The sequence below is a fragment of the Ambystoma mexicanum genome, chromosome 7q (assembly GCF_040938575.1).
Source record: "Ambystoma mexicanum isolate Mex_15411 chromosome 7q, UKY_AmexF1_1, whole genome shotgun sequence".
NCBI classification, from domain to species: domain Eukaryota; kingdom Metazoa; phylum Chordata; class Amphibia; order Caudata; family Ambystomatidae; genus Ambystoma; species Ambystoma mexicanum.
In genome coordinates, this window is record NC_090941.1 from 299,519,463 (window position 1) to 299,545,300 (window position 25,838).

A 25,838-nucleotide genomic window follows, 5' to 3' on the forward strand; every position below is an offset into this window, starting at 1 on the left:
TCAGAGAGGACCACACTCTCCAACAGCCAGCACTCAATATACCCCAACAGGACCCTTCCAAAGTTTTTTAAAGAAGTGTGCAATAATGAGATCGGTCTGTAGGACATAGGGTTCGCTGGATCCCCCTTCTTAAAGATAGGGAAAATAATGGCTGATTTCCACAAGGGCAGATATAAGCCCGTATCTATACAGGTGTTGAAGACCTTCGTCAGAAGTGAAGCCCAAAGTTCCAAATGGTCCTGGAATAGGTCTGCGGGGATCGCATCAGGGCCTGGTGATCGGTTATGAGCCTGTAGCATAATGGCCCGATGCACTTCCTCTAGCCTGAGCTGTAATGGAGAACTGTAATGGAGAGTCACTTCTCCTGCAGTCATCAACCTGTGACCCGCCACTAAACAGTTTACCAAAGTACCCCACCCATGCCACATCTTCCACATGTGTGCCGCCAGGCCTCTGACCATTTGCCCTCCCTGGACCCCTTCACAAACTCCCAGAACGCCTTCTGGTCATTCCGCCTCGAGGCCTCCAGAAAGCCCTCCCATAGTTGCCCTTCTATTTCATTTTTCCTTCGTTTAAGTTCCCTCTGATAGTTCACTCTAGCCTGGGCCATCTCCCTACTTGTGCATATTGGGCTTGAAAGGCCCTTAAAAGTCGTTTCTTGGCATCTTTACATGCCTCATCAAACCACCCTCTTTTGTGTTGATTCCCCTTCCTCATATGGCCATTAATAATGTCATGTTCACTTTATAAATGGAAGCAGAACCAGAATCACAAGTCCAAAAGCATTCCCCAGCACAGCCAGGGATTAAGTACACTTTATAGAGAAATCAATATAAGACTTCTTGACTATTAGTATTTTCTGTGTTGGGTAAGGACCACATTGTGATGGTGCTTTACACTTTCTCAGAGTAATTATGATGTGTGTGATTGCTTTTCTTCAGTAGTCACAGTTTGTCAACTTTTCAGATTCAAAATTTGTTTTTATAAATGCTAGTTCTAAAACATGAGAGCAATTAAGAAATGACAATGTTAATGGAAACACATGCTTCCAGAGGTTTAAGTTTGGGGAGATTATTTGATATTTTAATTCAGTTCTGTATATTAATTAAAGGGAGACACCAATGTGTTTGCACTATTTCATTTTTTGGGCAATTGCTTACATTCTAAAATCAAAAGCAAACGTAGAACGTATTTAGTAAATGTCTCAAATAATTCAATGATGTCAACTACGTTTGTTTTATTTGTTTTGTTTTATTCGTATTTATATAGCGCACAACAGCCCGAGGACATCGTGGCACTTGTTACAGTACAAAGCTTAGTTACTTAGTTACATGGTCATTAGCAATATATATATACAGGTTGCAATATAGTTACATAGTCATTAGCAGTATATATACAGGTTACAATATAGTTATATTACATTTGTGTTATATTACAATATACATGGCAGAAGTGGAGGAGGCAGTCCTCCACTTGCTAGTTGAGGAGAGTGGCCTTGAGGTTGTTGCGGAAGACAGAGATGGAAGTTTCAGCTCTAAGGGTGGCAGGGAGTGAGTTACAGAGTTTTGGTGCAATATAGGAGAAGCCTAGACCTCCTGCTGTGGCTCTCTTTATGCGTGGTATGTGTAGCTGGTTGGTGTACTGAGCTCTGGTGGGGCGAGTGGATGTGGTCCTTGATATTGCTTCAGATAGATATGCTGGAGCGGTTTTGTTGATGCATCGATGAGTGATGGTGAGGATTTTCAGAGTAATACGGTCTTTGACCTGGAGCCACCGTGCTTCACGTCTGGCGTGGGATATATGGTCTCTTCTAGGGATGCTCATGGCGGCTCTGAGGGCATTGTTTTGTGTGGTTTGCCATCTGTGAATGTTTTTGGCGGAGGTGCTAGCTAGGAGGATGTTGCAATAATCGAGTTTGGCTCCTATAGTTGCTCTAGCTATGGCCAAGCGGTTGGGGGTGGATAAGTAGGGTTTAATGGCATAGATGAGTTTGGTGCTGAATGCTGATGCAGAGGCTATGGCGCTGACTTGTTTGTTCATCAATAGATTTGCATCAATGTGAACACCTAGAGTCTTGACAGAGGATTATACGGAGATGGTTGAGTTGTCTATGTTGAAGTTGTTGTATTGGGGGCTTAGTTTCGATAATGTGTTTGTCTTCCCCAGGATGAGAATTTCAGTCTTCTCCCCATTAAGACAGAGGCCATTGATTGCCATCCAAGCTTGGATAGTGGCATAGATATTGTGAAGGGGAGTGGCGCCTTGGTGATAGAGTCCAGATAGGGGTAAAAGTACTTGAGTGTCGTCTGCATAGTTTGTATATGCAACACCCATGGAGTCAAGTAGGTCGAAGAGGGGTTTTGTGAAGAGGTTATAGAGGGTGGGGGCTGTACAAGATCCTTGGCGGACACCGCAGTTTATAGTGGTAGGATCTGTGTTAGCTGTGTCGAAGTAGACCTTCATGGCTCTTCCTTCAAGGAAGGAAGTGATCCAGGATGCTGCTTTATTAGAGAAATGGGCTGCCTGGGTTAGGTGGGTGGTGAGTGCTTGGTGATCTACCAGGTCAAAAGTAGCTGATAGATCGAGAAGGAGGAGCAAGGCAGGTTTGCCTTTGTCCATGATCTGTGAGATTAGATTTTTTAGGTCTAATAAGGCGGATTCTGTTCCATGCCCGACACGGAAGCAAGATTGTCTTTTGCCTAGTATGGAGTTAGCTTCTATGTATGATTGGATCTGGATGTGAGCTGCTTTGTCCAGGATTTTTAGGAGGAACGGGACTGTCAATATCAGTCTGTAGTTGTTGGGTTGCGCTGGGTCAAGTGTGGCCTTTTTTAGAAGTGCCGCACCCAGGCTTCGTTGAGATTGTTTGGGGCAGTTCCTGTTTGGAAAGATGCGTTAATGAAGGCAGTAATCAGGGGTGCTAGGTCTTTGGCACCTTCCTTGATGATTTTGGGAGGGCAAATGTCTGCTTTGCAGACGGATGGTTTGAGGTTTTTGATGAGATTAAGGACCTCAGGTCCAGTGACGTCTCTGAAGGAGAATTGAGCGTGATTGAGATTACTACGCTTGTCTTGTGTAGGGCGGTTGGTTTTTTGGTTTGGGAGGGCTTTGCAGTGGTTTTGGATTTTGTTCTGAAGGAGTTTTATTTTGTTGAGCATGGCAGACTGAATGCTGGCACACCAGGCTTTGTCTTTAGTTATCTCATCAGCGGTAGCCAGAGGAGTGACTAATTCATTAAGGATTGCAAATAGTTCTTTAGCTTGGGAGTTGGCCTTTGAGATCCTATCATTGAAGGAGTTGGATTTTGCTGCTCATATTGCTTTTTTATATTGGACGGCTATTTGTTTGAAGAGGCTCTTATTTAGATCTTTCTTATCCGTTTGCCAGTTTGTAAGCTTTTGAGCTCAGAGGGTTTGGAGTTCTTCCGAGAACCAAGAGTTGCAGTGAAATGATTGTTTTTCCTTATTGCTTTCAAGTGGGGCTATAGAGTTTATGGCATTGGTGAGAGTATCATTGAATATAGCTGATAGTATATTTGGGTCCTGAGAGAAAGGTGGTGCTAGGCAGGGGCTTTTAAGGTGGGGACGCAAGTTGTCTGCGTTGAGTTTTTTAGAACTTCTTATTCTGGCAGGTGGTGCGTGGGTGAGAGTCTTAGGTTTAGGGTTGGTGGGGATGAGGAATTCGATGCATGTGTGGTCCGTCCATGGAAAGGCAGTGTTTGAGGTAATGTTGGATGCACAGTTGTGATCCATGACCCAGTCAAGGGTGCGGCCTTTGGAGTGAGTGGGGGTGAGGACTCCTTGGGAGAAACCTAAGTCTGCAAGTTCTTTAGCTAGGGTTGCGGCGGATTTATCCTTAGGATCATTGTATCCTAAATTTAAGTCTTCTAATAGAAGGATTTTGGAGGACGTTTTAATGTTGTTGCTGAGTCGATGGGAGAGGTGCTCTTGGAAGTCAGCTGGGAGTCCCGGAGGTCTGTATAGGATGTGGATGTTGATTAGATTATTGGGAGAGAGCGTAAGCTTGGCTGATAGGATATCAGCATTACCACCCCATGTACTATGGTCTGCTAATCTAATGGATAGTGAGTCTTTGTGGATAAGGGTGACTCCCCCTCCAGTCTTATCACATCTATCTTGCCTAAGGATGGTGTAGCCTGTGGGTAGGGCTAGTGCGATGGCTGGGCAGGAGGCATCATTGAGCCAGGATTCGGTGATGCATAGTAAGTCTAGATTAGGTGTGGATAGTAGATCATTTATCTCAAGCGCATGTGCAGGTAGGGAGCGTACGTTCAGTAGTGCACATTTAAGAGGTGGGTGTTGTGTGCCTTTGATGTTTTTGTTTGTACTAGTATGGGGTGAAGTGTGCTTGTTGTGGTGTGTGGTAGTGAGGGGCTTAGTGTGATGTAGTGTAGAGGTAGTTGGGGTGCTGGGGGGAGAGGGGCAGTGCCTATGCTCATTTTAGTGTGGGGTAGTGGTGCAGTGTGGGTGCCTAATCTGGTGTTTCTAGTCATGATGGGTGTGGGTGAGCAGTGTAAATACCTAGGAAGTGATTGATTTCAGAGATTGCAGAGTCTGGTGGCTAGGCTAGGTGGCCAAGACTGTGTGATGTTGTAGTCTGGTGCTGCGGCATGTGATTTTAGTGCCGGGTGCTGACTGAGGTGTGCTGGGAATATGTGGGGAGGCATAGAGGCCATTATAGTGCGGGCTATAAGGATGGCTGTTAGGCTGGCTGAGCGGAGTGTGGCAGGGAGAGTGCGGGAGAGCGAAACTATGCTATGATTGGGAGGTGCACTCTTGGGCATCATGATAGTGGAGAGTGGCTGTGTTTGTGTGTGCAGCTGTGAGTGCTGCTGGTATGTGACAGAAATTAAAGGGGGATTGTGCGACTAGTGCTAAGTAGTTCAGAGGCAGGTAACAAGTGGGTCACAATTCAACAAAATACAATGCCTAAATTCGATTTTCTAAGTGGGGCAGGTAGAGGCTAAATGGTGGCAGGGCACAATAGGTAGCAGTTCAGCAAAATACAATGCCTAAATTCTATTTTCTAAGTGAGGCAGGCAGAGGCTAAATGGTGGCAGGGCATAATAGGTGGCAGTTGGCTGCATAAAAGGATACATTACAAGCGGATAAGCAATACTGGTAAATGCGCTAAATAGTATAGTGAGATATTATATATCAACAATAGAGCAGGTGATAGCAAGCAATTGTCCAAAGTCAGTGAAAAGCAGAGCCACCCACGAGGTGTACCGCATGGAGGGATTAGGTGGAAAGGTTAGCTTCTGAGGATGTGTGGGCAAGCTGCAGGGTCAGGGCAGGCTTACCAGAAAATGGGCAGAGTCCTTGGCCCAGGCCTCAGGTGCCTCCGGACAGGCTCAGACAGGAAAAGATCCTTGTGATGAGGATCCTTTGGATGAGGAGGCCGGCGTTTGCCTGCCGGAACCTGATTGGCCTTCTGTAGTTGCAGTTGGCCAATGGGGGCTCTCCTGGATGGCATGTGGTTGCCTTCTTGGCAAGGAGGAGGTTGGCGACCATGTTGAAGCAGGCACACCTCGTGTGTTCCAATGGAGGCTCAGAAGAAACGCTCGAAATGCGCTTTTTAACTCGTTTTTTCAATAAAAATATAATTTACACTGCTCATGTTAATTATGGGGATAGGAGGAGCGCTTTTCAGTGGGTGGGATGTTCGAGCCCAGGGGGCTATAAATAGGCAGGGAGTCTACCTTATGGTGGATGCACTCTGGTGGAGGGCTAGCCCACTGCTCCTGCATTGTTGAGGGCTCCTGCACCTCGGCGGTCCTATGAAATAATGCTGGTACAGGCTCAGACAGGAAATTACGTTATTGAATGTCACTTAAATAGGATTGCAAACAGGCAGCCACTGTGAACGTATTTGATAATTTAGTGCACAAGGATGCATTACAATGCAGAGGATGCAGACTGTATCCAAATTGCTCTTTAAAAACTGTTTATATGGATTCTGCTGGACTCTAACTATTGACCTCATTGGGAGTCACGCAAAATGAAGTGTTTTTCTACTCCATATAACCTCATATTTATTGATAAGGAAATGCTGTATGATTTGCTGTAAAACCGAGCATGTCATTTGTTCTGCAGGATTTAGCACATTGTTCAATTCTAAATGGGGACCCTATGTTTTTTTCCCGTTGAGAACTAACCAAGGTCTGGAGGAAGCCACCACTAAATGTCTCTTTTAAGATGCACCTTTTCTTGGTTAACAAATTCCTTTTTATGTTCTAAGCTCATTCAAAGAGTACATACATATGTTTAGATTATACATGTATTAAATAGGTTATCTGATTAGTTAATTACAAAGATAGCTACAGTAATGTTTCATTAAAAATGAATAGTTAAAAATGTCTCTTTTGTAGTAAATAATGAGGGAGGAGTTTTTGGTTGGCTGATTTTACAAATATATCTTCTGGCAGAGAAATTATGCAAAGAGAAATGACCTTCAAAACAGGTAAAGAGGAAAAAAACAAAGAATCTCCGCACAAAGTTAAATTATATTTAATATTTAATATTTTCAGTTACCTTTTCTCTATTAGTCTTTGCCACAGACTACTCATATCCTTATAACTGCATTTATCATTTATTATGGATTTTTGTAATGTGGCAATGTATAATACTTTTTCCTGCCATTCTCTGTAAGATAGTGATGACTTTTTCCCAATATTTCATATTAATAGTTCCAGCTTTGCTGATTAGCGCAAAAATGAACTGCCTATCCAATTTCAACAAATTCAACAATATTTCAATTGGAACCAGGCATGTACTCTTAGTTGTCAATATGATAGGTCAATGGAGTATTGCGACGATTCAGGGTAATCTGATAGGTCTATGGTGTATATCCATAACTCGGGTTTAGCTTGCCCCGCATATTTGCAGGGGTCTGGACCTAACGCTAACAATGGGAAAAATACAACCCTCCATTGACACACATCTTGGACAGTTTCCATCTGTTTCTTAAAATAATCTTGGAATCTTTTGTGTAGTAGATCGGATCACTGGAGGTGTTTTTTACAATATGGTCTCCCATTATTCTTCAATGACCTCCAGCCCCAATTAAAACATCAATCTCTGTCTGAACTGAATGTCATCATTATCACTATCAGTTCTATTTTTATAGAACTGTGAAAATAAGTGATCAGCTATATTTATCTCCTGCAACACTTCCTCCAATTCATAGCCTTGTTTCATCAACGGATTGATTTTTTTATGTATAGTAATGAGTGAAGTTGTGAATAGTGAAATTTAGTCAATTCAAGTGGCAACAATTCATGGTATTATATTAACGTAGATTATTTTTTAAACTGTCCAAGCTTTACTGGGTCCTTTGCAATCCGTTTTTCCCTTTATCTACCATCTCAAAATACTGTCAGTTGTTCAGGGTTTTTATTAATAGGAGTGTTTTGCTAATGGCTTGTGACTTTACTAACGTCTGCAGTTCGCACCATTCATGCCACCATGACGTAATCACTTTTAATATGAAATTGGTAACGTACAGCGATAAGCAAACCTATACAAACACCTCATGCACATTGACCTTGAAACAAAGGTAATGTTAACTTGAGTAGAAACTGGCTCAAAACAGTGGTTGTATTTTACATAAAATTGCAGTTAAGTAACAGTAATCCCTAGTCCTCAACTTTAAGGTTTTATGTTTTAGTTTGGTTCTTGTTATTCTTTGGTGCTCACATTTTCAACTTAATTTTCCTATCATTCCCTTCATATTACCAAAGGATTGTTTGTGCATCTGTAAAGGACCCAATGGGCAAAGTGTAACAGTTAAACCAGAGCTAGAACGTTATTGGAGTCTGTGGTGTGTTGACAAGCAGGAATATCAGAATGGATAAGCGTTACAGTGCTCATATTTAAGTATTTCATAATCTATTACACAAAGGTACCTTATAATTTAAACGCTGTAATATATATTAAAACTGTAGTTTATAAATTGTATGTAGGATTTCTAATTGGTCAAACTGGTGGCCTCAATTAAAGGCTAGCAAACATGTGGTAAAATGTACCACATTTGATCTCATATTTATTAATAATGAAGTGATGCATAATTTGCATTAATACAGAGTTTGCATTGTTTACCGCGTAGCTTACCACATTTTGACTAATTCGAAATGGGATCCTTCTTGTTAATGATGCTAATAAAATATGGGCTACAAAGAAAATAACAACCCAATGACATGAAGCGTGACAATCTGCTGTCACTCAACACTAGAGGACAGAAAATAACCTTCATATCCACAGATAAAAACATTCAGATATTTGAGGTCCATAAGAGCCAGATTTGCAAAATGATTGGTGAGACTCAAGTCAAATTCAGTTCTTTTTATGTCAAGCAATGTATCATTCATGAACACACAATCTCAGAATCCATTGGGGGTCATAAGGCTGCAATGCAATGCAATAATTCCACTTCCCAATTTTGATGGTTTTCTCCACATAGGCAACATGTATCATGGCTTCAATACTTTTTGTTCAAAGCCGAAAACAGCGACACAGAATGGGGATGTGGTAATCTCTCCTGAATGCTTCTAATTGATCTGATGGCACAGATCTCAATTCTCATGCGTTTCAGAGCATCAGGTCCTCCCATATGAAAATATTGATGTGACCGGCAAAACGTAGAGCGTTAAAGGCAACAGTGAAGAGATTGAGTAAGAAGCCAACAACAATACAATTCTGCTGCATAAGCACTGTTGCAAACATCACTGAAGAGAGAAAATGTAACCTGCGGTTGTATAGTCTAGTTTTTACCTCTTGCTGTTCTTCCCTGCAGCACTTCCGATATCAATGAAGCTGCCGACATCTTGATCTCTAACAATAAAACAGAAATATATGCAGGTTAGCTTGATCACCCTATACAATAAGCTAGTCAAACATATGTACTCAACATACACGAAACAGCAAATAATGAACCGTAAATAGGGATTGATAATGTTTTAAAGTATCAGAGAGTGTGCAATACAAACGAAGCTGGGGAGAGTTGAGTACATGTTTGAAAAGTCCAGGACTAAGAGGTTTCTACACTAAAAATAGTGTTTTAACTTCTTTGAGAAGAATACATAATTACACAAACAACAAAAGTCAAACGGAAAGAAACTCCAAAGCTTCATCACAAAGACAGAGGCTTTGATTTTCATCAATAAGTATTCTAACGAAGCAAACTTGAGTATGGGTCTCAGTTATTTGCTTTTGCACCATGTCAGCAACTCTGTGCCAAGAAGGTAAATGGACATGCCACAGCGGGCGTCAATGTGCCAGAATCCGACCAGCAGGAGAATGAAGAGTGCCGGCAGAGAGATGTGGAGAAAGGACATGCATGGGACTCCTGTTAGTTCTGGGAACATGCAGCCTCCACGTAGTCATATGCAGAAGAGACTATAAGGCTTTGAAATGCATCTCGGTTGATTCTGAAATAATTCAAAATAGCAGTAAACCCTTTTATTCAACTAGCTGCTGAACTTGGATTATCCTACAGAGGAGGGGCAGAGTCAACTCTGCTGTCGGTAAACTCCTCAACCTTCACCTCTACCTCCCCAGCCCATCATCAGTAAGACTGGCTATCTATGAGACAGAGGGCTAAGTATAAACTCATTCTCATCATCTTCAAAACTATCCACCGACTTATCCCACTCTACCTATCAGCCCCTCTCACTTCCTATTCTCCACCTCACTCTCTAAGATCATCCCTAGCTCACCTCCTTGCCACCACTTATGGCCCTTCCACTCCTTCTGATATCCACCTTCTTGCTCTGCTCACTCTGGAATTCTCATCATCTCCCACTCTTTACTACTCCCACTCTATCTCTATTTATATCCATAGGCCTATTTCTCCACCTTTCTGAAGAACCACTTGCATAGCATTCTACGCCACTACATCTCCCTGTTCTCCTCCCTCCTACCTCTCTAGGTCAGTATGACTGCACTTATCCCTTACCCCTTCATTCTAAAACTTAGCACTTCCCCCACTATCCCGTTTCCTCTATCATGCTCTACTGCCTTGGTCCCTGAATCATGTTCCTACCTCCCCTGGATCCTCTGGTTTTATATCCACATCCTCCCTCCCAGTGTTAGGGAAACGTGTCCTCTGCTCTGAAAACCAATGTTAAAACATTTTGTAAGTATTTTTGTGCCTCAAATACATTGTTTTCCCTGTAATTTTCATTAATTAAGTAAGTAAATAAATAAATAAATCAATAAAACATGTAATCACTGAACATTACTTCTCTTGGCCTTTTCAGACATTTTCAATTCTGCTGCAAGAAGTGTTTGATGCTGCAAGGAGGGCATGTAAGCTTTCATTAAGTTATTTTATATAGCATGAGTGTACATCCTGGGAGAAGCCACAGCTCTCTATACAAAGAACCCTTTTGGCAGCAGAAAGCCCTTGAATATGATCCTGAGCATGAGTTGCTTTGTGAAGAACATATTTGTGTGGGGTCCAGCTGAGACAAGCAAATGATGTGGAGTGACATATAGTAATATGTAATTGGGGAAATGTTGCAACGGGATGTCCGTTTGTTTTTTCATATTAGAATTTGACACACAAAAGAGATAAAGAGATTAGCCCAGAATCATACAATTGTGATCATGTTCCAAAGTCTATAAACAAAAAAGGAAGCAATTGTTGCTGTGTCAGAAAAGAGGGACTGGGTTAAGTGAGTTAAGATAACCACTCCAAGTCGACCTCTTGTTAGTCCAGAAAATTAATTTTGTTCTGGAATACAGGTATTTATTAGTTAAATTAGAACTGCGTGTATTCAAGCCTACTGGCAAAGGATTCAAACTGACTCATAAGGTGGAATATTTAATTATTCAATTAGGTAATCAAAGTAAAACGACAATACTGGAAAAATCAAAATCAACTATACATGGACATATAAAACTCTTGAACTAGTTTAGGTACAAATGCAAAAAGAATTCGACCATTGATCCAAATACAGTACAACCTGCAAATTCGGCTGTGCCAAAGAACATCATCATGAAACATACATCTGAGATTACCACCAATAAAAGACAAGAATAGAAAAACAAAGGGAAGGGGACGGGAAGTGAGGATAGGAAAGATATCAAAGAATGCAAACAATTACAACATTCAAGAATTGATCATCATATACATCAATAGAAACAAAAAAAATGTGGGAAAACCTCACATGGGATACATAGAACAGTTGAGCTGAATCTTTCAAGTGTGGCTCAACATGGTAGTTCTAAAATAAACACCATTTTCGGACTAAAAGCTGTTTTCCGAGGTTTGATCTGCCAAAGTCAGGCATAGAACTCAGTTTGCATGAATCAATTGTTGGCATTTTGATCAATAGACCACTCCCATATAGAAAGGGAGTCTCTTTGTATACTTCTTCTAGTTAGTTACCTAACCAGATCTAATAAAAAAGAAAGTATGTTTCAATGTAGCCCTCTGGTAATTCTATAAGGCAGTCACTGAAAGGGGCTTGGGGGGAGGGACACACAGGATTGCCCGACTACAGACCAGTGTCAAGTCTTGGTTGACTTATGGCAGAGCAACCTATCTGGGCCAGTGTGATGGATCATTGCTCTGCAACCACGCACACGTCCCCTGTACCTAAAAAATATTGACCACCAACTGGATCACCACTGTCTGCCTACTTCTTTGCCACCACTTCCCAATCGAGCCTTGCCTCTGGAGTCCCACACCTTCAAGCAGAAACACGCTTGTCCCCTGTTCCCTCATCTTGTGGATACACCCCAAAACCGTCCCACACTGCACCCCAGGCATGGGCCCAATACGCACACTGGACAGTCCCCTGTGCCTGGAGAACACTACAGCTTTAACGGGCAAAGAACAAATTGTGAATTACATTATCACATAAACATCGCAAGCATGTATCCACTGTCAGGCCAGGCTAGGGCGTTCTATTGTTTAGCAGTTTGGCTACTGTAAACCAACAGACCACAGGGCACAATGTGTTGCGCAGGTTGCTGGCTTTGTTTACAACTATTGTAGAAATATGAAGGTGATACGATGAAGAATCGCCTCAATGGGGGCAGAACTGGGGAACACGAAGCTAAGGCACTTCAAGGGAGAGAGAAATCCGTCAGGAAATCTGGAGGAAGACTCTTAATGGCAGTTGCTCTGTCTTGGTCCTATTTTCATAATTTACTACAGACATGTTATTTTTGTAAAATTGAAATCTTTTTTTGATTCTTTGTTTATTATATGCTCAAAATCACCTTAAAATGGCTGCTAGGCATTATAAAATAATCAATGAAGGAATGTAGTACAATAAAATACAGTATCTTACCCTTTTTAAAATAAAATGGCAACTTCCAGACTTGCATAGTTACCTAGTGATTGCTAGTGTAAGAACTCTGTGATATAGGAAATGCACCTGCCTAGAAAATGTGTTATAAACACAGATTGTGATTGCCCCATTTAAAAAAAATGTCTAAAGCAATAAGTATTATAGACAGAAGCCTAGTAACATAATAACATAATACCACATTTAAGATGTGATATTATGCACATGGATGATGTTTTTCTACAGACTATCTGACATTTTAAGCTCTACAATACCCAGTTGCACTAAGAGTCACCTTTTTAAACGTGCCCCATATTAACTGTTTCCGTGGGTTTTATGGTTTCAATGCCATTATCAGGTTTTAGGCTTTTAGAAAACTACAATGACAGCTAATGATGTAATTATCACTTCAAATATGACAGCAGAACCAGCAGCATGAGTTCAAAACCATTTGGTAGCACATCCAAGAAAGACAGAAATCTGATAGAGGTCCTCATTATAAGTTTGGTTGTCCAGGAATACACTGATTCACAGAAGAGCGGTGTGCCAGTAGTGTGTTTCTGTGATTACTGGGAGGAGGTCTTGTCTTTTGGGCGCTCCGTGTATTTTGTCAAGGAAGCTGCTCTATCTACAAATCGAGGACTCCTACTTCCATTTCTATGTATTTTCAGCAGTGAACTATAAACACACTGCACAGGCGCGGAGCGCTGCGCGGTGTGCCAGTAGTGTGTTTCAGTGATTACTGGGAGGAGGTCTTGTCCTTTGGGAGCTCCGTGTATTTTGTCAAGGAATCTGCTCTATCTACAAATCGAGGAGTCCTACTTCCATTTCTATGTATTTTCAGCAGTGAACTATAAACACACCGTGCATGTGCGGTGTGCCAGTAGTGTGTTTCTGTGTTGGCGTTTTGCGAAGCAGCGGAGCACCGGAGCTGATTGCAGATGTCGCGCGGGAAATCATTCAGAACGGTAAGCTCTTGATGCTTATGTGCTTCGCCTGTTGACTGTTGACTGTTGACTGGAGGAGTGGCTTTGTGGTTGCTTTAAATTGTCAGAAATGAGAAGCACAGGTAATTCACTTATAGTCCAAGCTGGGACTATTGGAAGCTCTTATTGAAAATACTTTGATGCAATTATATTTTTGACTATAAAGGAAACTAATAAGGACGCACAGTGCAATAAAACTCCTCTTAAGTGAGCTTTGAAAAAGATCTGTGTTGCACTGAGAATAACGTCCGAGCCAGGTGTTCATTGGTCGGGTGGTCCCTGTTACCTGGTTTTTGATCTGGCCTAAAGGTGTGGAATCATAGTAGCATTCAAACGGATGTGGAAACGCCACGTGAGGACAGTGAAGTGACTACTCATACTGTGCATGTGAGGAAAACCATATTCTTGCAACTTTACAATATCTGGGACCTGAGAGTGTCTGTGCATATTATAACGTCTGAGCTTCAAAGCATTCATGTGACTCTGCTCATAGAACTATAGAGTCACGCGCTGTGCTTGTTGTGTAATCTGTGTTAATTGGAGTTTTGGGGTGACTGCAGGCCTCAGTGTGTTGTAACCCTTAAGTCCTTTGGCATACAAACTACAATACGTGAAAAACCTGTTGTGCAAAATTGGTTTGAGCTACCATGCATCCAGGTGCATGAAGGCGACTGGGGGGCTTAGAGCCTTAGAGCCTTCGTGACATCCTCTATAGAGAGCGTATAGGTGGTAAGGTGGTTTTTGGCAGCTGAAGTACTATAGATGTTGGGGTGCCTGCGGGCCTTGGAGTCTTTGAGCCCCTTAGTACCTCGGCATACAGAGTGCTTTGAACACAAATACCTTTTGAAACTGGTCTGTAGAATTATACTGATTTAGCACCTTGAGGGTGATTAAGGACTCAGAGCCTTGGAGCTTTCTGGTCAGATGCCATAGTGAGACTAGTGTATGTGAGGTGGTTGTCTGCATTTGTGTGAGAAAGGAACTTGTGGTGACTGTGGACCATTGAGCCTTTGAGCCCCAAGTAGGCCTTAACTGCGGAATTTGCCACTCATACAAAAGTGTTGGAAAAACAACTTGTTAACATAGCTTGAGGCGGTGGTCAGCCAGTGAACCCTTGAGCCTCACTTATAAGCTGATTTGTACTAACACACGAAAGTTATAATTTAGCAAATTCGCAGTGCTTTGCGCTAACAAATGGTAGGGTTTAAACCTATTGAAATTTTTTCTGTATGTTTACAAGTTGGTGTTAAATGCTAGCCTGTTGTGAAATACTACAGCCACTTACATGGAAACTAGCCTCAGAAATGGTATACGCCTTATGGCAGTGGTTGAAAAAAAGAATAATGCTTCTGCGAAAAACAAAACTAGAGATGACATAGTATCTGTTGGTGGGATCACAGATGTAGCCCAAGACCATGTGATAAGAGAACTTTCCTTTACTATACCATCTATAATTCCCCAACTATCAAAATTACCATATCATGCTTTGGTTAAACACATTGAAGAACAAGATGTATGCTATAAGCCACATCAAATTCTCCAATCTTCTAAGACTGAAGTAAAATGTACTTTACTTAAGTGAACTAAATGGTACGCAACATATTGTAGATGACATAATGAGTAGTGGTAACAATCCACCACATGAGACCTCTTTTCCACCAGAAAACACAGTAAATGGTGAGATTGCAGATATCTCGATGTTAGCCCCTGTGATTATGGCTGAATTGGATAGTCGTATCTGTCTATCATCAGGTCCTTTCACTCCAGTGTCTACACCAAGAAGACAAAGGGACTTTGTACATCTACATAGTAATAAGGAAGGCAATATATGTTGCAACAGAGCGCCTGCTGACAAGTTTATTATGGGAAAAGCTGTATTGGCAGAAGTTGTTGTTCATCCACCTCCCTTTTGGAATTTCCCAAAGAATGGCAAAATAACGACTATGAGGAGGGGCATATATGGCACTACAGATAATACCCCTCGAAGAGTAGCAAGGGGGTTTGCCTCCCATAACCTTACTGATGAAATGATGATTGACTTAAATGAACAGAATTGTCACACATTCCCTGTATTAACACGAATATTGAACCTCTTGGACAAAGGTCATGAATTTACACACTTTGCAATAAGGGAAATGAAAGTATCCCTTGCTGAGATATTGGGAAAGTTAAACAAAGTAGAGGGGTTCATGTTGGCATATGATGGTATTGCATCTCTTCAAGCAAATCTCAATGCAGATATGGCTACTAATGCTTCAACACAGAACTCAGCTAATATGCATTCTAGTATTATGATAACACAAGCAACACAGACCATTACAACAGTTATTAACACACAGATTCCCTGCAATGGAAATGCAACAACGGGCGCAACCTTAGACAAGAGGAGATTGAAAAGATTGATCTCATTAAGTTAGTAAAATTACATCATGAAAGATTGTTGTCTTTGGAAAATTTGATGACAAAGGAAATGATGAGAAGTAAATTACCCAGTTCTCCCCTTAAAAGTGAACCAACTAAAGAGGATACAGGGGTCACAGTTCTTTCCACTCCTGTCAGTCCTGCTGTACTTACGGCATTCATGGATCAACAAGGATGTACAAAAAGAAGGATGATTTGATTGTAGACACCCCAAAAAATGAGCCTGAAATTAATCAGGGATGGAAATTCTTTATGTCTAAAAAGGAAAGAAACGACATCAAAGAGCAAAAAAACGAGAGGAGAAAATAAGAAAACGTAATGACAGTATTTCTAAAAAAAAAAACAGAAATTAAGAAAAAGAGTTTGATCCAAAAAAAAGAAAAGAATAGCGAAAGAGGTGTCAGACGGAAATGGTGTAGACCTTAGTCAGCTAGATGCAGAATCGCATGCACATCTTGAAGTGGAAATTCAAGACGAACACACTCAGATGGGTAGCACAGAAATACATCATCTGAGTATCTCAGGTGATGTACAAATGGAGGATGCCGACAAACAGGTAGTGAAAAGTTTGCTAGCAGGCAAAGGAGATTCTACAAGTTGCACTCATAAAACTAATAAGACACAAAAAAATACTATGAAACAATCGAATTTAGCTGGGTTCTATAAGGTTACAAAAAACAAAAAAACTTACAAAAGGGACAGTGGTAATGGAGATCAAGATGAAATAATTACACTGTCAGGTCCCCAACCAAAAAGTAGAACCAAAAATCCTATATCTATGTCTGAAACATACCAAGCCTGAGAATCGAATGAGTGAAATTCCAGTCATCCAGGCTAAGTGTCAAATAGACACACCTAGCACTACGGAAAATGTTGATAAAAGTGAGTTATCAAATGAAAGTCAAAAATACTTCCATACAGGGTGTTTGGGGGGGGGGGGGACACAGCAACAATAGGCTCAATCTAGGTGGAAAGAGAGTAGTGTAGGTTCTATAAAAGAGCATCACTCAGACTCCCTAGATATAAGGTCATGTGACGATATTCCGAAGCAAATGCAAATGGTCATTGGATGGAGTAGTGACCCACAAACTCATGCTAATGACAGAATTAATTGCTTGTACCTACTGAATATGTTAAAAAAAATACTGACACTGAGGAATTTGAACACCCATGATATTTAATGGATCAAACTATCTATTGTTAACAATAACAGAATGTTATGTAAGGTTCAGTCCCCTCTAATTGCAAAAATGTTACGTGAACAAAGTGAGAACTTTCAGATGTTGGGTTATGAATTGTATTGCTTTGCAGGCATGAATGAGGTGACAAAATTCATAGAATTTCAAATGCAACAGGTAATAAATTCCACAACTGCAGGTGTGAATTTCAGCGCTGATACAGTTATGACACAGAACTTGCTAACCCAGATTACCTCTGTAGTTAATGCCATCAAAGTCACGCATAACTCCCAACCATCTCGATAATAAGCTGGAATTGTTGTGGTTTCAACAATTTGCAGAAATATCTCATGAATAATTTGATACCACCCAATTCCAGCGTTATTATGATACAAGAGACAATGGCAGTTAATGCTATTTATATAGATAGTTTTTTAAGTCATTTAATCATCCTGCCATGCGGGCTGAGTTTGGACGCCCTTAGGTGATTTACTGACGCTTGTTAATAATAGCATGAAAATGGATGCGAATTTGATTTCTTCCTCGGATGCATTATTAGCTGTTGAAATAATGCTTGGTCACACCAAAGTGATATTGATCAATTTGTATAGTAATCCGACATATAGCTCACATCTTAGCACAATCAAAGAACTAGATGTTATTTTACAGACGCAATTCTTGAGGAATGAAAAACATTCTGGGTGGTGACTTCAATGCCATCCTCAAGGATTCCGCTCTGTTTAAGTGTTTAAGTTAACACCAGCAACTAATGTACACACCGCCTGGGCATTCGAACGTGGGTACTGCTGGTTGAAGTTCCTTCAAAATTGGAACATACACATACTCCCACATGCCAAAGATCAGAGGCAAAGCATATGGTTCATAGGAAAACTAAGCTCATTGATTGATTGCATCGCTGTATCTGAAACATTATTGCAAATATCCAAGCCTATTAAGGTAAAAAACATGGGGTACAGTGATCACATGTTGCTGAATCTAAGCTTAGAAGTTCTCTTGGAAATGCATACGAAAGTTACACATCTAGCACTAGCCGAAATTGATAAACATCCTAAGTCGATTCGATGGGATCCTAAAATATGTAGAGACTTTGCATACTTGGTCAACCGGGACATGTGGTGTAATGAGTTCACTCCAGCCCTGTTTTGGAATAAACAAAAAATCACAGACCTGAACACAAATATGGTAAAATGGCATTTAGAAGCCATAGTAAACTCCCAAAAAGAGTATGTAAGTTTACATTCCTGCAAATTTAATGCTGAAATTGTGGATATTAAACGTGATATTAGAAGGGTAAAGAGGGAAATTGAAAACTACATTGAATTTACCCATGTAAAAAAACAGATACAACTACGACGTAGATATGTCATCAAGGTGGTGAAGAGAGCACAACACCTAGCGGAAAACCAAAAAATGATCAGCCTGATTTGCAGGCGTAAAACTAAAGATATTTGGGTGATTTTACGCTCACAGGGTAAAGGGACTTCCCCGATTTTTCATACAGCAATCACAGGTAGGAAGTGGAGTGAATATATATTGGATAGACATGTGTTACCGTTGGGTTTACACTCAGCCAACATTTCTGTTCTTGCCAATAAGATTCCTCGCGAATGTGTATGGAATTTAGGTGATGTCATATGGGCCATTAAAAAGTTATCATACTCAAAGGCCGCAGGGCCGGATGGGATCCCCTCATGCGTACTAAAAGACGATCCTCACTTTTTGGCCAAAGTGATAAAAGGTAACATTTATTTGATTTTTGAAACTAGAACTATCCCACAATTATGGCTCACTGCAATAATCGTTCCCATCCATAAAAAAGGGCCCATTGATGACCCGGGAAATTTTCACCCAATATCCTTGATTGACGTACCTACTTAAGTCTTTGCTAGCTTCTCCTAAGGGAATTAGAGATTTGTGTGGCCAAGAAACAGTTTCTATCTAAATATCAGGTGGGATTTCGTAAGGCGATGGGGACTTCATTTAACACCACCATCCTTGCTCATTTGCTGGAAACCTCACATAACACCTCCTCAGGTGCCATCTATATGGCATCATTGGACCTTTCTGCAGCCTTTGACAGTGTCATAAGGGAGAGGCTGTTGAAAAAGCTACTTGGATATGGCATACCAGGTTATATTGTGGGGCTTATAGCACTACTGCATTCCAATACGTCATACATGGTAAGTATCAAACAAGATGGATCTACTACAGAGGCAATTGATACAGAGGTAGGGGTTAAGCAAGGCTGTCAGTTGGCAGCTATATTGGTTAACCTTTATATCTGCAATATTGATAAAATACGGGAACATCTGGTGTATTTCCAGTGATGTTGGGTGATACCCGGATTAATTGGTTAGCATTCGCTGATGATATCATTTTGTGTGATCGTACACCAGGTGGGCTGCAGACCAAATTGAATGTGTTCTATGATTATGCAAAACGTAACAATCTTGCCATTAACGTAAATAAATCAAACATAATGGTATTTGCAAATAGGAAAAAAATCTGTAGATTCATATGGAAGATGACTAATGTGGCCATTCAGCAGGTGTTGGCAACAAGGTATTTAGGTTATAACCTATGTGATTCCAACGTATTGGTAAAGTGGAGTAGTACACTGAATCGTAAAACAACTCCCCTGATATCGCAAATGAAGATTATTTACCATAAATATTCAAAACTCTCTCTTATACCTACGATGGAGTTTTACACTCTAAAGGTCGAACCTATTGTTCTGTATGGTCTTGACTTATGTATAAGGGATTTAACAAAGATACTCAACAAGCTGCAAGGTAAAATCTGGAAAGTTTTTTGGGTCTCCCCAAATCACTCCCAAATTCATTAATCATTCATGAACTTGGCTTGAACTCATTAGCATCGAAATTTTGGTGCAGAAAATTAACGAACTATGGGAAAATGCTATACTCCCACCAAACTCATTGTATCAGGATTTTTGTTGTATGGTGATGAAGGAACACCCATTGTCAATTAAGTGTTATGTCAAGAAGATGGAATCGTTACTACAACTAATAGCTATGGGCCGAAAGGAACTATATGAACGAGCAAGTGTGGTAAAAAAGATTTATTTTCCAAATGGACTGGGCAAATACGATTGAGCTCAATGCTAAATACAAATCTTATAGAGACCAATATTGTTTTTTTCATAAACAATTTCCATGATTGCAATATTTGTTAATATTTACGTGTCCTAAAGCAAGGAATTTGTATTTGAGATTACTTAATCCACACTGCAGACAGAACAAAGCACTGGTCTAAAAATTATAATGTGAGAGGCTCTGCGGGTGCAGATTCTGTGGTAACAATGAAATGAGTGAGGCTCTTAAACACCTTTGAGACTTTGAGACTCTTCGGACCCTAAATATGGGTAGATTTTATAATGCTGACTTGCTACTCTCGAGAGATTTGTTGTGGTCGCAATGTATGTGGGGTAAATCACAGATGCTGATACTTACATTAACACGTTTCATTACAGTTATCCAGGAAAAGCTTACTGATCTCAAAACCCAGGTTTCTAACTAATCCAACAGAGATGTAAAGTTGTAAGAGTCGATTTCTTTTATGTTTTTAGGATGAATGCATTAACAGGTTAATCTCAATTTTGTGAAATATGAATGAATCTGTTTTTTTATGGGTTATCAGTGTTTATTTTTGATAAATTGTATTGTACTAAATATTTGTAAAGGTGCATTGTGCCAAATACAAATAATTAAAAAATTCAATTAAAAAAAAGAAGCGTTTTATAACGGCGCAATCCCATAGGAAAAAGCTCTGTGAATCAGGCCCTGAGTCTGCCGGAAGGGGCACGGATGGCCCCGGTGCTTCAGTGACCCCATTCCCGTGGAGTCCTATGGGATATTGTCCTATGGGACTCCCCGGGAATGGGATTTACCATTCTCAATATTAATCCATATTATTTTTTTAGAATTGGGAATTAAAATGATCACTTATATATACCACCTGTAATATTTCTTCCAATTTGGGTGCCAGTTTCATCAATTTATCCATTTTTTAAAGTAAAGTTGTATATATTGAAATGTCGTCAATTAAAATTATAGAATATTATTGTAAATCTTTTTATAAATTGCAAAATGCTTTTTAATGTCCTCGTCAATAGTTTTTTTCCAAGTAAACTCTGCAGTTCCCTCCATGTATGACACCATACCTTTACCACTTCCAATCTCACCTTCTTAAAGTACTGGGGGTTACCAGATCTATACAAAAACCTCCTAATCGTTACATTCACTTTATTTTTATATCTGAATGGTTTCATGTGTTTGTAAATTTGTTGATTTAATGAATGGTAAAGCACTTGAAAATGGAAGCTAGACAGTACAGCACACTGAACAAATGAATAGAAATTGCAATAAAATACTGTAATATTATATAAATATGCTTGCTAGCGTAACGTCTCTGAAATTTGAATTGAAACTGCCAAGCAACTGTGATAAACAAAGTCTGTGATTGCCCCATTGCTTTAAATCTTGCCACTAATAAGCTTTCCAGGCAGAAGCGTAATGCCATGATATAACTGAAAATGAGAGCATTATCATGCTGTTCTTTTTTGATACTGTGATATTATGCACTAAGATGGAGCTTATCCAGAATTTATCACAGATATGTTAACCTTTGCAAACACCAATCGAGCAAATAAACACCTTTAAAAATGTACCCCGTCTTACTCATTTCAGCAGGTTGTGTTGCTTCAGTAATGTTATTAGGTTTTTGGCTTTTAGAAAAATACTATGGCCGTTAATAATGTAATGTTCACTTCATGAATGGAAGCAAAGCCAGAAGCACACACCCAAAAGCATTCCTCAGCACAGCCAGGAATTAAGACCACTTTACAGAGAAATTAAATATTCCTCCTGTGGACTACTAGTATTTTCTGTGTTGGGTAAGTGCCACATTGTAATGGTGCTCTAATTATAATACTTATGATGTGTGTGATTGTATTTCTTGAGTAAGTCACAGTTTGTCAACTTTTCGGATTATACATTTATTTTTATAAATACTTGTTCTGAATCATAAGAGCAATTAATCAATTACAATAATAATGGAACCACATGCTTCCAGAGGTTTAAGTTAGAGGAGATTATTTGATATTGTAATTCAGTTGCATATATTAATTAAAGGGAGATGGCAATGTGTTTGCACTATTTCACTATTTTTTAGCCGGTCACATAGCACAGAGAGTTGAGCGCTAGTTCTGACATGCGTGTGTAGCCTGCTGACTCATGTTCGAATCCCGGCAGGGCCAACTCAGCTTTTCATCCTTCTGAGGTCGATAAATTGAGTACCACGCAGTGGGATAGTAATAACAACTGTTATTGCAGCGCTTGGATACCTGCAGGTTTGTAGCGCTATATAAAAACTCGTTGTTATTATTAATTTTTTGCTTGGCAATTACTTATGGTCTAAAATCAAAAGCAAACGTAGAATGTTTTTAGTAAATGTCTAAAATAGTTCAATGATGTCAACTAGGTAATTAAACAAGGATTGTCTTTGTTAGGTTAAACCAAAACATTTGCAAAACGGCTTAAATATCACTTAAATATGATTGCCAAAAGGCAGCCACTGTGACAGTATTTGATAATCTAGTGCACAAGGATGTATTGCAATGCACTGGATGAAGACTATATCCACATTTTTCATTAAAAACTGTTTTTATGGATTCCTGGTGGATTCTACCTATGAGCTCATTGGAAGTTAAGCAAAATGAAGTACACGTCATTTTTTCTATATATGGAAATGCTAAATAATTTGCGTTAAAAACTAGCTTTACATTGTTCTGCATGGTTTAACATATTGTTCAATTCTAAATGGGGCCCCTATGTTTTTTTCCTGTTGAGAACTAACCAAGAACTGGAGGAAGCCACAACCATTGTCTTTTCTAAGATGCACCTTTTCTCGGTTCACAAATTATCTTATTCAAAGTGTACATATTTGTATCCAATAAATTGATTAAATAAATTATCTGATTAGTTAAGTAAAAAGATGCCTATGGTATTGTTTCATTAATTATCTTTTGTAATAAATAATGAAGGAGGAGGTTTTCATTGGCTGATTTTACAAAATATAATTTCTTCTGGCAAATAAATTATGGAAAGGGAAATTACCTTCAAAACAGGTAAAGAAGAAAAATAAAAAAAATCTCAAAGTTCAGTTATATTTAATATTCTCAGTTACCTTTTCTCCATTAGTCTTTGCCACGGTTTAGTCATATCCTTATCACTGCATTCGTCATTTATTATGGCTTTTTGGAATGTGGCAAAGTAAAATACTTTTTCCTGCCATTCTCCATAAGAAAGTGATTACTTGTTTCCAATATTTCATATAAATAGTTCCAGCTTAGATGATTAGTGCAAAAATTAACTGCCTATCTAATTTCAACTAATTCAACAATATTTCAATTGGAACCAGGCTTGTATTCATAGTTGTCAATCTGATAGGTCAATGGAGTATTACTATGATTCAGGGTCATCTGATAGATCTATGGTGTATATCCATAATTCGGGTTTAGCTTGCCCCGTATATTTGCTTAGGTCTGGACCTAAAGCTAATAATGGGAAAAAGACAATCCTCCATTGCCACACATTTTAGACAGTTTCCATCTACTTCCTGAAATAATCTTACAATCTTCTGTGTAGTAGATCGGATCACTATAGTTGTTTTTCTTTTTCTAATATTGTCTCCCATTATTCTTCAATGACTTCCAGCCCCAATTAAACCTTCCATATCAGTCTGTACTGAATGTCATCATTATCAATATCAGTTTTTCTTTTATAGAAATGTGAATTAAAGTGATCAGCTATTTTTACTGGTTCCTTTGCAATCCGTGTTTCCATATACCTACCATCTCAAAATATTGTCAGTTGTTGAGGATTTTTGAAAATAAGTGTGTTTATCCTTATGGCTTGTAACTTTACTAACCTCTGCAGTACGCACCATGCACGACACCATGATGTCGTCACTTTTAATATGATCTCTGTAAGGTACTGCAGTAAGTAAGCAAACCTATACAAAAACCTCATGCACCTTGACCTTGAAACAAAGCTAATGTTAACTTGATTAGGAATTACCTAATAAAAAGTGGTTGTATTTTGCAAAACATTGCAGTTACGAAACAGAGATTAAAGTCATGTCATCCCTAGCACTCAACTTTAAGGTTTCATGTTTTAGTTGTTTTCTTTTTTTATTCTATGGTACCCACATTTTCAAATTAATGTTGTTATCATCATTGCATTAAAATTAACAAAAAATGGTTTACGCATCTGTAAAGGGCCCAATGGACAAAGTATAGCAGTAAACCCAGAACTAGAATTTTTATTGTTGTCTGTGGTGTTTAGGCAAGCAGGAATATCAGAATGGATAATCGTTACAGTGCTTATAATCTATTACACAATGGTACCTTATAATTTAAATGTTGTAGTATATATTCAAATTGTAGTTTATAAATTGCATGTAGGATTTCTAATTGATCCAACTGGTGTCCTCTATTCAAGCAAACATGTGGTAGAATTTACCACATTTGACCTCATATTTATTAATGAAATGCTGCATAATTTGCAGTAATACCGAATTTCATTGTTTACCACACAGCTCATCATATCCTGACTAATTTGAAATGGGATCCTTCTTGCTGATGATGCTAGTAAAATATAAGCTACAAGGAAAATAACAACACAATGATATGAAGTGTGAAAATCTGCTGTCACTCAACACTAGAGGTCAGAACATAACCTTCCCAACCGCAGATACCAACATTCAGATATGTGTGGTCCATAAGAGCCAGATTCACAACATTTTCAGTGAGAACCAAGTCAAATGCTCTGCTTTTTATTTCAAGCAATGCATCAATCTTGAACGCAAAATCTCAGAATCCACTGGATGTCATGAGTTACACTGAAATGCAATAACTCAACCTGCCAATTTTTATGGTTTTCTCCCCATAGGCAACAGGTATTGTGGCTTCAATACTTTTTGTTCGAATCTGAAGACATCAACACAGAATTGCCATCTATCTCAATTCTCGCGCATTTCAGACAAATAGGTCCTCACTTATGAAAATATTTATGTGACTGGTAAAATGTAGAGAGTTAAAGCGAAAAGTGAAGAAACTGAGTAAGAAGCCGACAACAATACATCTCTGCCACATCAGCACTGTTGCAAACATTGAAGAACAGAGAAAATATAGCCTGAGGTTGAATAGTCTAAGTTTTACCTCTTGCTGTTCTTCCCTGCAGCACTTCCGATATCAATGAAGCTGCCGACATCTTGATCTCTAACAAAAAAAACAGAAATACATGCAGGTTAGCTTGATCACCCTAAACACAATAAGCAAGCCAAACCTAGGTACTCAACATACATGAAACAGCAAATAATGTACTGTAAATAGCGATTGATAATGTTTTAAAGTATCAGAGAGTGTGCAATGCAAATGAAGCTGAGGAGCGTTGAGTAAATGTTTCAAAGGGCCAGTATTAAGATATTTGTACACTAAAAATATTGTTTTAACTTCTTCAAGAGGAATACATGATTACTCAAACAACACAAGTCAAAGGGAAAGAAAATCCAAAGCTTCATCCCCAAAGCAGGGGCTTTTATTTTCATCAACAAGTGAGTATTTTATCGAAGCAAGCCTGAGTATGGGTCTCACTTATTTGCCTTTGGACTAAGCCAGTAAGACCGTATCAAGGAGGTAAATGGTCATGCCACAGCTGGCGTCAATGTGACAGCATCTGACTAGCAGGAGAATGAAGAGTGTGGGCAGCAGAGATATGTGGAGAAAGGACATGCATCAGACACCTGTTAGTTCTGGACTCTTGCCGCCCCACAGAGTCATATGCACAAGAGACTATAAGACTTTGGATGCATCTGAGTCCATGCAGAAAC

At 39.5% G+C, this 25,838-nt stretch overlaps 1 protein-coding gene across 29 annotated transcripts in view; it reads right to left on the bottom strand.

Moving 5' to 3' along the window:
- SCEL (sciellin) overlaps positions 1-25,838 on the bottom strand; it is a 500,729-nt gene that overhangs the window by 222,864 nt on the left and 252,027 nt on the right. For 21 of the 29 annotated variants that reach the window (XM_069640234.1, XM_069640237.1, XM_069640230.1 and 18 more), the window contains 2 exons: positions 25,168-25,227; positions 8,793-8,852 (listed from right to left, as the gene is read on the bottom strand). The exons of 2 other annotated variants lie outside the window; for them this stretch is intronic. In XM_069640234.1, the coding sequence (XP_069496335.1) occupies positions 8,793-8,852; positions 25,168-25,227 (120 nt within the window). The remainder of the gene's footprint in view (positions 1-8,792; positions 8,853-25,167; positions 25,228-25,838) is intronic. 6 more of the 29 variants (XM_069640235.1, XM_069640224.1, XM_069640226.1 and 3 more) reach the window with 2 other exon arrangements.